Below are 14,639 nucleotides of genomic sequence, written 5' to 3'. Positions count from 1 at the left end.
TCCTACAAATTGAGCTGTGTGTTTTTCCTTGGATAGTCTCTTTTCAACATCGTTGCCGTGTATTATTCCATTAAAATTATTGGTCGAAAAGTTAGGACATAGAAGGTTAAAATAGTACCTAAAGTTCTTAAGACAAGAAATAAGATTTTGTGTTCATAAAACATTGGGTACCAGTATAATTTACATTCTAATATCTCCTCATTCTCTGATTTTTTCAATGATTTAACAGCTTGAAAATTTTAGGAAAAATTAACTTGTGTTATTGCAAAACTCCTTTTTTTTAATAATACATTTTGTCATTACAATGATTTAGTAGCTTAAAAAGTAAGAAATTGTTCCTAACCTTCTTTTCAACTTGTCCTCCCGCAGGGTTAGCCTGGTTGGCGTTAGGGTTGGTTGTGTAGAGTAGTTGTAGGAATAAATGTAGAAGCTTGTTTCGTAGGATGATACATGAGACTCTTCTGTTTTATTGTTTAATATTTAGATAAATATTCAAATTAGGGGGGGGGGGGAGTGAGGGTTAATGCAACCATCTCGTAATCAATGCGCAAATGGCAATAAGAATCTGAATTTCGTTATTAAACTTATGAGTAATCATTGGTATGTCTATTTTCCCAAAATCGAACAAAAAGTTGGAAAAGTAACAGCTAACGGCTCAGCCGTTTAGCCGTTTTTTTGGCTATTTTTAGGGCAAATCATTAATTACGTAGAAATCAACTTTTTGAAACATATTTTTCCTTTAAATCATGTTAAATGATAGGTACCAAAAACTATTTTTAGATTTCTAGTACCAGCGGCTACCGGCTAGAACAGGTTAAAACGTCTGGGAAAGGCAAAGAGTATGATGTGTAGTAAGATAGGGCTGGTGGCGGATTTTTCTTGAAAATAGCCAAATAATGACTTAACGGCTGAGCAGTAACTATTTCAACTTTTTGTTCGATTTGTGGAAATTATCTTTTAATAAATATGTTAAATATGTTCAATGTATTTTCTTTTTCTTCATATTTCTATTATAATATTACGATTCTTTTGAATATGATATCTATCTATCTATAAATTCATGTTCGTTTCCAGGGAGGGAAGGGGGCTGTTCATTACAGTAGTCCCCAAAGTTTTATAATAACCTTTTCATAATAACCTTGAGGACTTTTTTGATTAGTTAATTCCAGTAGTCTCAAAGTTTTAGAATAATCTTTTCTTCTTTGTTGGATTAAAAAACTTTTGGGACTTTAATTTAAGTTAAGTGTCCAAACGTTTTAACCATTTATTGAAATCTACAGGAGGGGTAATTTTGTGTATCATAATTGGGGATTTACATCAATTTAACAGCCATTGTCTTATCCGTTTAGATCACTGATTCATTTAATAAATCTGCCTGTTTTATCAATCTAAATATTGTTCCTCAGATGTTGAGCATCCATGGATGAGTTGTTGATCCCATTTGTGGAAGAATTGGAATCCGTGGTCGCCAGTTCGATCCCGTCATTTCCAATTGTAGAAAATTTCACCTGTTAAAAGAAATGTTTACATCAACAAAGAAAAATAAATTAATTTAGGCCAAAAAGATAAAGTAGATAAGTCTTTTTATGATGGCAGCAGTTTTCACCCCTAGACTAAGTGTGGGATTTTAATCTTTTTTTTTTAAATAGATTAAAACCATCACATGTCCAGTAGGTATATAATATTCCAAGAAGAGTAGAGCCCAATTGGCTCAGTGGTACCGAGATCTTGAGCTTTAAACAGACAGACTGACAGACATACAGACATACAGACCGACAGATATATGTTTTTTGCACATGCACATAAAAAATCAAGTCACAAATACATTGTTTTAGTCCATGTGCAATAATTAAAATAATAATTAGGGTTGGGCCGGATATTGAAACAATCCGGATGCCAGATATCCGGATGATTTATAATGCCGGATATCCGGTATCCGGCCAAACTTTAATAATAATACCTGAATGTTTTCATTATCACAGTCTGTAGTAAGGATAGTTGCCGCGCAGAATTGTGCATAACAAAGCACATCAGAAACTCGCGGGGCATTGCGCAGCAGGCCATATAACACCTTCAGATTTCATCAATTGAATTTTTGAAGGGATCTAAAGGGATAATGACCGATAAATTGATGTACATCCCTAGTGTTTTTATAAACAAAATTACCCCTCTATAGATTACAATTAGGGGTTGGAGCGTTTGGACACTCAACTTAATGAACCAACCAATTAAAATTCAATTGAAGTGGCAAAGTTTTTAAGACAACGAATAAGAAAACATTATTATAAAACTTTGGGGACTAGTGTAATAAACTACCCAATGTCCACTCCCTCTCTGTTCCAAGTGGAATCTAAATCTAATACAAAATGTCTGTAGCAAAGCTACTCTATAATTTGTTTATACAATTGATTCCTTAATGATGCAATCATGTGTAGACAGAGTAATATCAATTTTTCTTGATATAATCATCAGCTTCTCAACGATGTAGAAATCTCTTAACACCTAAAAGAAAGTTAGTGTAATAATACTCGATATATTATTGCTTGGATGTTGAACCAGATTTTCTGGTAGTCTAATAAAAAAAAAGATACCCCTATCAATACCCTTTACCCAATCCTCCCCCTTATACTGGATGAAGGAACTGACAAATAAACGAATTTCATATTAGGAAGCTAGGAAGCTAAATTGACGACATATCTTCTATATAAAATTGGTTTTAATGTGATGACACCCAAATTCTTGGCATAGAAAAATTTCTCTACTTCCACTGGAGCCAGATGCCAAAGTTCTGTCTATCTATCCTACCAAGATATCTATCTATCTATATATACCTTACAAAACATAGCTAAATTGACGACATATCTATCTATATAAAATTGTTTTGATGTGATGACACCCAAATTCTTGGCATAGAAAAATTTCTCTACTTCCACTGGAGCTAGATGCCAAAGTTCTGTCTATCTATCCTACCAAGATATCTATCTATCTATATATACCTTACAAAAACTTGGTTTAGTTGTGATGACACCCAAAATCTTGGCATAAAACAATTTCTCTACTTCGACTGGAGCAAGATGCCAAAGTTCTAGGTCACACATAATATCTCGGAAAATGGCCACTGTCATATTTTCCTTCAGCTCTTTGTCTGTATATCTAAAACATGAGGTATCTTAAGAGACAACCCAATGGACTATAAAATCAATGATGATAAGCAAAATTAAACCCTTTGTTAAAACTATTGGATGCAAAGTATGGTCACTACAAAATCTAATAAAAGAACCCAAAGTTTTCAAACCATCTATTGAAAAGTTTTTAATTGTATATATTAGTAAAACATACAATCCAATATTCCCTCCCTCCCTGGGTAGAATGTAAGTCTGAGTCCATAGACGTCCAGGGGGGGGGGGGGGGTAAAGGGGTGATTATCCCCAAAACTATTTTTCATTTTACCCCTTTAATAAAAATTATAAGATTAAAATCAGTTTTGTTTGGCCCGAGGGAAAATTGATAAATTGTCTGTAATACGATGGTATAAAAGATTTTTCATTATGCCTCAGGACCGCTCCTAATCCAGCGGATATTAATCGGTTTTGAAGCCATACTGGAAAATGTATTAAACCCATACCTATTTTCTTCAGTATCCTGAACACAATCAAAGAGGATGTTAAGAACATTAATGCTGAGCATGGTATGCTTCTTTCTGAATAGCATGGCCAGGTTCTGGTATCCGTTGATCTCAACCATTTCAGTACTATAGGATGATTTCATTTTTTTTTTTATAGTCATACAAAAGTAACAGGATGTCTGTCTGTAGCAAATAAGCTCGCTTACCGCTAAACAAATTTGGGTCTTCTAAAAGTGAAGCTTTTAATACACCCAGGAAATGTATGTAGCTATTTTAGGGAAAAGTTGTATATCATCGAAAATAAATCGCTAGGGAAACAAGCCTTAAAAATAAATTGAATATGAAGCTGACCCCCAAACCTCCTTCCCTCAAGTGCCCATAGAGACTTCTAGGGGCGTGGCTGTTACTATTATGTTAAGCAATCTAAGAAATTAATCGTCCCTGAGGGAGGGGTTGAATCTGAGGGTGTGAACCAGCGACTTGACCCCCATGTACAGACTTTCTGTGTCACGGGCCATGGCAATCAGTCCCAGCATCACTTTGCACCCTCCAATCATTTGGATCACCTTTGAATATAGGGTTATAGGAATAAGTTTATGGTTAGCTGATTTTGAACTGGATTGACTGAGAAAAATTTCATATGCATTAAAATATTTGAATAACTTTTTCGCAGGATAAAAATTTTGAAATAAAATCAAAAGTAGAGGGGCAGGTGGTTTTTATGTTTGTTTATTTTTTAAAAGTAAGTTTTACTTAATTACTTCTGTTTACACAGGTAAATAACTACCCCCTCCCCCAATTTTCCATTTATTTAAAAAACGAAGGATGTAAGGTTCTATGAAGGAATCGCCGGATTCTTTTTTTCAACTAAAAAATAATGTTCCAAAAATAATTTATACTATGTTGAAAATAACTAAAGATATTCCAAAATATCAATCCCTACAAAAGAATTAGTAAACCATTTCAGCTAATACGAATAACCCTGCCTTAGAAACTGGCTGCGGGGTGAAACAGCGCACACCAAGATATCCAATAAGCACGCCGCCGAATGAGCGCGAAGCGCCCTGTAAATGGCTGGAGGAATTGTGTAACACCTGAAATAGATAGATAGATATTTCAACAGCTTTTTATTCAAGGAGGGATGGAACTCTGGACTGTAAATTATGCTATTGAGTTTTTAACACACGTTCTCCTATTATACTGGTTTGCTGTAAAAACAGAATGGTAAAAATAAGTCAATTGATAAATTAATAGATAATATATAAGGGTGTAAGTATAGTATACAAATGAATACATAAAATTGAAAGTAAATCCTATCATATAAAGTTTTTTTCACATAGGTCATTGGATTGTTACAGTCTATTTCATTTTTAGATTTAAGTATCTAGATTAGGCTTTAATTAAAAGGGATATAAAAGGGCAGAAAAATAGCATTAAACAATTCTCAGACTTTTAAAAAATAACCTAAAACCATCCTGGGACCTATATAAAGATTCACTGTAAAGGAGGACCATATCTGTTTGGTGGTAAAGCAAGATCTTTCGCTACAGAAAAAAACTTACTAATAAATATGATAGGATATGGATTAACAGATATAAGTATGTTTACCTTTATGGGTGTCGCATTCTCATTGGAGGTCATGCCCAACTGTTTGGCGATAGATTTCCCGTCAACTTTCCCATAGACCTTACGGATAGCAGACAACGTCATTTCAGTTATTGAGACAGAATTCAGACCTTTATAAATTGTCAAATTATTTTAAAGTAATACTTAATTAATTTCTATTAGGGGGAAATTAATGTTAAATTACCAAGTATTACATTACAAAAACAAGACAAAAAAAATATAGATGGAATATGGTAACATAAATGGACATAGGATAATCGTGGATGTATTGACAGGGAAAAAAGGAAATAATAGTTTTTGCAATATTGCGTAAAATTGTGAGCAAGCTTCCAGTCAAATGCGCTTATCAAGTCTAACTGTTCTTAATGTTGACCAAACGTATTGTTAAAACAGTTTGACATAATAAGCGCATTTGACTAGAATGTTACTCACAACTTTACAGAATTTTGCGAAAGCTACTCTTCCCTTTGTCGTCAATTATATTTTCTAATATGGACCTCATTTATTCGTTTATCTAGAAGGAGGGGAGGGGATGGGGGTTAGCTTTATTTTAACCAGCTGCGAGCATCACTTTTTCAGAGTACATGAAAATCTGGTGCCACATCCAAGAAATAATATATCGATTAATTTAACAAAAGTTGCCTAGAAGAATTTTCTCCTCCGAAACTCTTGCTTTTAGCACGTCATTGTTGTATCCCACCTGACATCATAGAATTATATAAAAGTAACAGGATGTCTTTTTTTGTAGATTTAAACAGATCTATAGTATAGATGTATATACAGATAACTACCTACCCTCCCTTTTTCAATGACCTTTTTCGTCTGCTAGCAAATTGTTTTCTGCTACTTGGCTGTGTTAATATAACCGACACCATTGGTTGATTTCAATGACCCAATTGGGATTTGGTTTAAGAATACTACGATGGGGAGATACAGTTATTTAACCCCTTCCCCCTCTAGTGTTTTACTCTAATTAGGTTTGTATCGAAGGATCTTGCTAACTGCTGAATCGATATGGTTCTCCTTTACAGTGAAGCTTCTTGAAGGTCCAGGGAAGGTTTACTATTTAGGGTAAAGTACATCCATAATCCTAAGAAAAATAACCTCTACAAAAATACTTATTCCCTTCCACAATTAAAAAAAAACTAAAATTAAAGTGGGAGGTTGACTTTTTACACAAACTAATAAATTATAATTTCTGTTTTGATTAATGTTTCACACAATATTTCATGTTGTGTGATTGATGCTCTATTATTTTTATTCTATGTTCCTGTGGTGCTTGTAGGCTTCCCAGATAGTAGGGCCCCAACCTAGAGATTACATCACAGAGTTGCCATACAAGATCTCTTAAACGATTGAACTGGTGAAAGGAGAGTAGGGGAGGCTTGTGGCATGACCGCCAGACAGACGGACAAAGTAAATAGTATAATGGATGCTCATTGGTACATGGATTCTTCCCCAAACATTTTAGATGTCTATCTAAATAGCATCTAAAGAAATTGCATTTCCCCACAAAACAACAGACAGACAAATTAAAAATAGGGTAGCTTTGCTACTAAATCAAAGATGTACACATTTAATAAGTTAGGAAAAGTTTGAATGGCAACTCTGCCTGTAAAGCAGCCCCGCAAGGTTGCTATTGATAACATCCTCTATAAGGACACACGGTCCCTGTCGCCAGACCAGCTTGGAGCGCTTCCGCCAGCAGGGGGCGGTACCGATCCAACCACACACGGAGAATTGACCTGGCAGAGTTTTTAGGATATTTAACTATAATTCTTACTTTGTTGATCTACAATTTAGAAGTCCATAATATATACATAAATATTATTCAATATTTTGCAATATCGTCCTAGCAATTGTCATTTTAAAAATCGTTGTAAAGCGCCAATCTACATATTCTTATTTTTAGAATACAAGAATAAGAAGATTCTCCCATCAATCAAGATCTCATATGGCTGATGTAAATAATGACGAAGAAGTGTTAACTGCCAAGATATATTATAAAGAAGACCTGAATGAAGATCATGACTAAATTGGCAGTAGATCTAGCATTGATGTTATTACAAATGTATATATGATGATGTATGACTGATCTCTAATTGGCTGATGTATTTCAGAGTGGATCAAGCCTATAATACCACGAAGGTGAGCCACACTTCTTTATGATCCCACCGCTGCCACCACATAAAGAAGTGTGGCTCACCTTCGTGGTATTATGATCCCACCGCTGCCACCACATAAAGAAGTGTGGCTCACCTTCGTGGTATTATAGGCTTGATCCACTCTGAAATACATCAGCCAATTAGAGATCAGTCATACATCATCATATATACATTTGTAATAACATCAATGCTAGATCTACTGCCAATTTAGTCATGATCTTCATTCAGGTCTTCTTTATAATATATCTTGGCAGTTAACACTTCTTCGTCATTATTTACATCAGCCATATGAGATCTTGATTGATGGGAGAATCTTCTTATTCTTGTATTCTAAAAATAAGAAAATGTAGATTGGCGAAGGGATAATTATAACATATTCAAAAAAAACGTAAGGACTTGCTAAGCTTTCAAAATTGTTTAAAACTATAACTTTCAGACCTGAGGAAAGAGGGGAAAATTGTAAGGTAAGTCGGTACAGGAATTTCAATTTTAGTTTTCAGGGGCAATTTCTCTATATAAACCCTTCCCTGGACCTATAAAAAGCTTCACTGTTAAGGAGACACATATTAGTCTTGCGGTTAGTGAGATCCATTTCTACACATAGAAAGACAGGCTGACTTTCTCTACTTTTATATGCATAGGTATTATAATTAATATATCCTGCCTATTTCAAGAGGATTCTCTTTAAGATAATTCATTCTGTTCTGAGAAACTAGAACTCCATTCACATACACACACAAGGACTGTCCCTTCAATCCAGAACTGCCAGGCCGACCTAGAAAATTAATAAAAACCAAAATTGACGAAAAAATTCCACTGTCACAATATCCATTATAAGACAACATGTTTTTAAAAATCTATTATCATATTTAGTACCTATATTCACCAATAGATGGTGCCACTTTCCTACTTTAATATTATTATATTTAGTACCTATAGTCACCAATAGATGGTGCCACTCTCCCTCTTTGATGACATCAGGACACCAAATTCTAGCTCCATAGTCCCCATTAAATTCCGGCTGCCAATCACTGGCCTATAAACAACGATTTTGATTGGTAACAATAATAAACCCCGAACCACTTCATTATGCAATCTATATTTTCCTGGATATTTTGTCTATGGTAGTCCATAAGTGTACAGCTTTACAGTACATTGTTTCTATTTGTTAAAGCAACACGTATGATAAAAGAAAAAGATTTTTTTTAAAGTAAAATGCTTATATATCAATTGAAATCTATATTTTTTTATTTTTTACTGATCCACTTCATTATGCAAATCAAAATAAAATCAATGGGAAAAGGTTTGTTTTGCACTTTTCTCCACTTTTCAAAATTAATTATGATAAAATAACAATTTTTTAAGGGATTTATGCATTAATTATAATGAAAAACAGTTTAAGGTAGATTTTAATGATTTTTCTAACTAATAAATAATTTTAAAAAATAAATTCTATTCCTATCACTTTAGAGGACAGCTGCTGACCCCCAGTCTTATGGATGAAGCTAAATACATGTTAAAAATAAAAATAACCCTTAAAAATATACAAAAATGTTTTTTGATGTGTTTAAAAAAATCCATTTTAAAATCTTGATTTTGAGGACGATGGCCTTTAAGATGCTCTTACTGGTGGGGATGGTGAGCTAAATGTTATCAAAGTGCATGCCCATAATGAATACTTATATATTGAACTATGGTCCAATTTTTGTAGTCAGAGCAGCCTCCAGCCAAGCAATATTAAAAAAGAAAAAAATTACAATTTTAATTACTAAAATTCATAAAGTAAATAATGTAGTTTTTTGATAATGGTTATATTTCATGTCGTGAGGCTCCATTGGAGGCTGCTATGACTACAAAAAATGGTACATAGGTTAATAGACAAGTTGTTGTAATGGTCATGTACTTAGACAACATTTGGCTCACCATCACCACCAGTAAGAGCATCTTAAAGGCCATCATCCTCAAAATAAAGATTTTAAAATGGATTTTTTTAACACATCAAAAAACATTTTTGTGTACATTTGAGGGTTATTTTTATCTTTATCATGTATTTAGCTTCATCCATAAGACTGGGGGTCAGCAGCTATCCTCTAAAGTGATAGGGATTGAATTTCATAGTTAAAATTATTTATTAGTTAGAAAAATCATTAAAATCTACCTTAAACTGTTTTTCATTATAATTAATGCATAAATCCCTTTAAAAATTGTTATTTTATCATAATCAATTTTGAAAAGTGGAGAAAAGTGCAAAACAAACCTTTCCCCATTGATTTTATTTTGATTTGCATAATGAAGTGGATCAGTAGAAAATCAAAAAATATAGATTTCGATTGATATATAAGCATTTTACTTTAAAAAGAATCTTTTTCTTTTATTATACGTTTTGCTTTAACAAATAGAAACAATGTACTGTAAAACTGTACACTTATGGACTACCATAGACAAAATATCTAGGAAAATATAGATTGCATAATGAAGTGGTTCGGGGTTTAGTATTTAATAATAGTAAGGTATTCATCGTATAGTATTAAAGACAGCATTCCACGGATATTAAAATGAAAAATTATAAGATTAAAACAAATTTTGTTAGCCCCGAAGGCCCGAGATTATGAGATATGAAAAAACTCCTATTTATTTTATGATTTTTATTATAATATTCGTGAAAAATCGTCTGTAATACGATGCTATAAATGATTTTTTAGAATGGCTGAGAACCGGTTCTAATAATATCCTACTACTTTTAGGATCAGTAATATTTGACATAATATCATTTGACATAAATTCATTTCACATAAAACATTAGGCATAAAATCACTTCACATAAAGGTACATTTGACATAAAAACATTTGCCATAAAGGTACAATTCACATAAAAATGTTTCACATAAAGATACATTTGACATAAAGGTACATATGATATAAAGGTACATTTGACATAAAGGTACGTTTGACATAAAGGTACACTTGTCATAAAGGTACATTTGACATAAAGGTACACTTGGCATAAAACGTTTCACATAAAGATACATTTCAAAGTGTACCTGAGGTAGTAATTTGTTCCCCGAGCATGGCAACCGGTGAACAGAATCTCAGTTCTGCACCACAAGCCTTGCACGACTGAAGTTCCCATGTCTATACAGTCATATTTATATGAAAATGTTTTTAGAAGATTTTTGAATTTTTTTTTGAAGATTTTCCCCAAGGTAATTTTGCTTTCTTTTAATAATAATTAAAAATTTCTAAAATCTTCAAAAAAAAAAAATTCAAAAATCTTCTAAAAATATTTTCATATAAATATGACTGTATAGACATGGGAACTTCAGTCGTGCGAGGCTTGTAGTGCAGAACTGAGATTCTGTTCACCGGTTGCCATGCTTGGGGAAAAAAATAATACTAGGAAATAAATGAGATACCGGGAAAAAAAATGACTACCTCAGGGAGAAAAAAAAAATATTTACATCCACTATTATATTTATTTATATGGGAATGTACCTTTATGTCAAATGTACCTTTATGTCAAGTGTACCTTTATGTGAGATGTACCTTTATGTCAAATGTACCTTTATGTCAAGTGTACCTTTATGTTAAATGTACCTTTATGTCAAGTATACCTTTATGTGAAATGTACCTTTATGCCAAATGTACCTTTATGTGAAATGTACCTTTATGTCAAGTGTACCTTTATGTGAAATGTACCTTTATGCCAAATGTACCTTTATGTGAAATGAGTTTATGTAAAACGTTTTGATGTCAAATGTACCTTTATGTCAAATGAGTTTATGTCAAATGATACTTTATGTGAAACGTTTTATGTGAAATGAATTTATGTGAAGTGATTTTATGTCAAATATTACTGATCCCTACTTTTAGTATAAAGTAGAATTTTAAAATATTAAAATTAAAAATTAAAAATATTAATCATATAGAAATTATTCATGTTCTTTCTGTAATCTTAAAGCCTAATTTTTAGTTTTTTCAGATTCAGATTTAAAGAAGGCATTTGACTTAACTATTGGTGTCCATTAGACAGTATCTTCAACGCTGTGATCTTTTCATTAGAAAATTAATGAAAATGTTAGTTTTTATTATCATTGTTGTACAATATACATATAAGAAATATTTATTGTTATTACATATTATCTTAAAGCTTCAATGCCCATATAATAGATATCTTCCCATAGTAATAAAAATACCTGTTCAAAGGGATGTTCTTGAACACTGATGACTATAGCTTTATCTCTTGATGATAGGACTATAGATAGGGTTACCACAGTACTTTCTGTTGGTCCTAGATACAAATATAAATAGCTTTATCTCTTGATGATAGGACTATAGATAGGGTTACCACAGTACTTTCTGTTGGTCCTAGATACAAATATAAATAGCTTTATATCTTGATGATAGGACTATAGATAGGGTTACCACAGTGCTTTCTGTTGGTCCTAGATACAAATATAAATAGCTTTATATCTTGATGATAGGACTATAGATAGGGTTACCACAGTGCTTTCTGTTGGTCCTAGATACAAATATAAATAGCTTTATATCTTGATGATAGGACTATAGATAGGGTTACCACAGTGCTTTCTGTTGGTCCTAGATACAAATATAAATAGCTTTATATCTTGATGATAGGACTATAGATAGGGTTACCACGGTGCTTTCTGTTGGTCCTAGATACAAATATAAATAGCTTTATATCTTGATGATAGGACTATAGATAGGGTTACCACAGTGCTTTCTGTTGGTCCTAGATACAAATATAAATAGCTTTATATCTTGATGATAGGACTATAGATAGGGTTACCACAGTGCTTTCTGTTGGTCCTAGATACAAATATAAATAGCTTTATATCTTGATGATAGGACTATAGATAGGGTTACCACAGTGCTTTCTGTTGGTCCTAGATACAAATATAAATAGCTTTATATCTTGATGATAGGACTATAGATAGGGTTACCACAGTGCTTTCTGTTGGTCCTAGATACAAATATAAATAGCTTTATATCTTGATGATAGGACTATAGATAGGGTTACCACAGTGCTTTCTGTTGGTCCTAGATACAAATATAAATAGCTTTATATCTTGATGATAGGACTATAGATAGGGTTCCCACTGTGCTTTCTGTTGGTCCTAGATACAAATATAAATAGCTTTATATCTTGATGATAGGACTATAGATAGGGTTACCACTGTGCTTTCTGTTGGTCCTAGATACAAATATAAATAGCTTTATATCTTGATGATAGGACTATAGATAGGGTTACCACAGTGCTTTCTGTTGGTCCTAGATACAAATATAAATAGCTTTATATCTTGATGATAGGACTATAGATAGGGTTACCACAGTGCTTTCTGTTGGTCCTAGATACAAATATAAATAGCTTTATCCCTTGATGATAGGACTATAGATAGGATTACCACAGTGCTTTCTGTTGGTCCTAGATACAAATATAAATAGCTTTATATCTTGATGATAGGACTATAGATAGGATTACCACAGTGCTTTCTGTTGGTCCTAGATACAAATATAAATAGCTTTATCTCTTGATGATAGGACTATGGATAGGGTTACCACAGTGCTTTCTGTTGTTCCTAGATAATGATGTAGATAGATAGTTAGATAGATGATAAGATAGTCTTTTAGACAAATATATGGGTAGATGGATAGTTATTTTCATTTTTGAAGACAGAATTGTATGAATAAAATAGATACATATGACCTAATACAGATTAATAAATAATTTGGCTACCTTGAAATAATAATCATAATATTAATTTACAGGGCTCGGCAGCCGCGTGTAAGCCTCAATGCAACCGTCATATTATAACTTTATAATTCAGCTGGATGTCTAGACCTGTTCCTAAACAGATAATCAATCTTTTCGAATTTTTTTTTATTGCACAAAAGTGGGTTAAAATTTGAGGCTTAGGCTCGGCTGCCGAACCCTTCTAAATTCATAACAAAAGGCATACCTTTGACATCCTTAGAAATGGTGAGGAGCCTAACAGGATGCGGATCCAGCCTGGGATCACTAAACTTGCTCACACAGATCCAGGTAGAGTAGGACAGGCCACCCAGCGGCGGAAACATTCTCTCCCCTTGCCCTATCCCTCCCGTAACACTCGCTTGACCCCCGGAGGGATTGCCAACCCCAGCGCCCCCTCCAGGAACGTTTTTTACAGGCTGTGGGGATAAGTTGGGGATGTAGAGGCAGCCGAAGCCCTCCGCGGACATGTTGAATTCTACAAAAGAGGGGAAGACGTAGCAGTTGGTCATGGTCATGTCCTGCGCCAGTAACATCGATACTAAGAATAAATAATATGGTGACCGGGTTTGCTCTATTAGCCAATGCAATTATTTTGTCTAGTTTAAACCGTCAATTAACGGCGTTTCCTCTTTTTCCTGCTCAACTAAGCTATTATTTATCAAGGTTCTAAAGAGATAAGACAATGGCCGATAAATTGATGTACATCCCCAATTATTTGGGTCCTTTGATTGAATCAGTAAATGGTATAGCTTCTATAAAAATGGTGATAGCTTTATAGCAGCTGTAATATTTCCGGTCAGCATATTGAACCTAGAGACTTGGTGGTAGATAATGGTACAACAGAGCCAGCTGTAGCCGTACTGCTAGTACAGCTAACAGCTGTACATCCATCCTGTTCTTCCAGCAAGGGTTGGCCCAGTCGTAGGAAGGTTCTGGTAGTTGTAAATAAGCATTAGTAAGTTGCCTTTTAAAATATGAAACAAGGTAATGAATCAAATAGATTTTGCTTTCATAATATGACGAGCAATAAGAAAATGAATGAGGTATTTAAAAATAAAAATAAAAAGGTGTTACAGTATAGCTCTTAATCCGATTAATCTACGTTGGAATAAAACCAGTTCTGAGCTATACTGAACAAATAATCGTATTATAGACAAGAGTCTTTTAAAAGCTCATAGAGTTAAAACTACGATTCCGCTTGATTTTCCTATGCGCGGATAACTGTCTATAAAACGATACGATAAATATATATTATCCTTAGATTTGGTTTTTAAACTATTGACCCCCCCGCCCCCCCACCCCCCCTTCACTCAAACGCCATAGAGACCTCTAGGGGCGTAGCCGCTAGTCTAAATATAAAGTAATGCTTATTTTGCCTAAGATCAGTAAGTTGGATTTTCTGTGTTGATAATCGCTCCACCAAATACTAGAGAATTTCTTGTTTATACAA

General features: G+C 33.5%; 2 protein-coding genes across 2 annotated transcripts in view; one reads left to right on the top strand and one right to left on the bottom strand.

Moving 5' to 3' along the window:
* The window catches only part of LOC145317760 (uncharacterized), a 138,373-nt gene that overhangs the window by 78,872 nt on the left and 44,862 nt on the right, over nt 1–14,639 (top strand). The gene's annotated exons all lie outside the window — the stretch shown is intronic.
* Nucleotides 1–14,639, bottom strand: part of bchs (WD repeat and FYVE domain containing 3 bchs) — a 71,641-nt gene that overhangs the window by 35,472 nt on the left and 21,530 nt on the right. The window contains 18 exon segments of the mRNA XM_080155520.1: nt 344–463; nt 1,404–1,508; nt 1,961–2,074; nt 2,416–2,502; nt 2,997–3,153; nt 3,626–3,753; nt 4,069–4,191; nt 4,612–4,719; nt 5,234–5,361; nt 5,894–5,954; nt 6,525–6,561; nt 6,864–6,996; nt 8,081–8,191; nt 8,350–8,452; nt 11,610–11,704; nt 13,395–13,727; nt 14,000–14,121; nt 14,566–14,615. Coding sequence (XP_080011646.1) covers nt 344–463; nt 1,404–1,508; nt 1,961–2,074; nt 2,416–2,502; nt 2,997–3,153; nt 3,626–3,753; nt 4,069–4,191; nt 4,612–4,719; nt 5,234–5,361; nt 5,894–5,954; nt 6,525–6,561; nt 6,864–6,996; nt 8,081–8,191; nt 8,350–8,452; nt 11,610–11,704; nt 13,395–13,727; nt 14,000–14,121; nt 14,566–14,615 — 2,115 coding nt within the window.

Source organism: Acartia tonsa, chromosome 4 (genome assembly GCF_053477335.1).
Source record: "Acartia tonsa isolate MP-2025a chromosome 4, ASM5347733v1, whole genome shotgun sequence".
Taxonomy (NCBI): domain Eukaryota; kingdom Metazoa; phylum Arthropoda; class Copepoda; order Calanoida; family Acartiidae; genus Acartia; species Acartia tonsa.
Note: the sequence above shows the minus strand (reverse complement) of the source record. Positions and strands in the feature narration are given on the sequence as shown.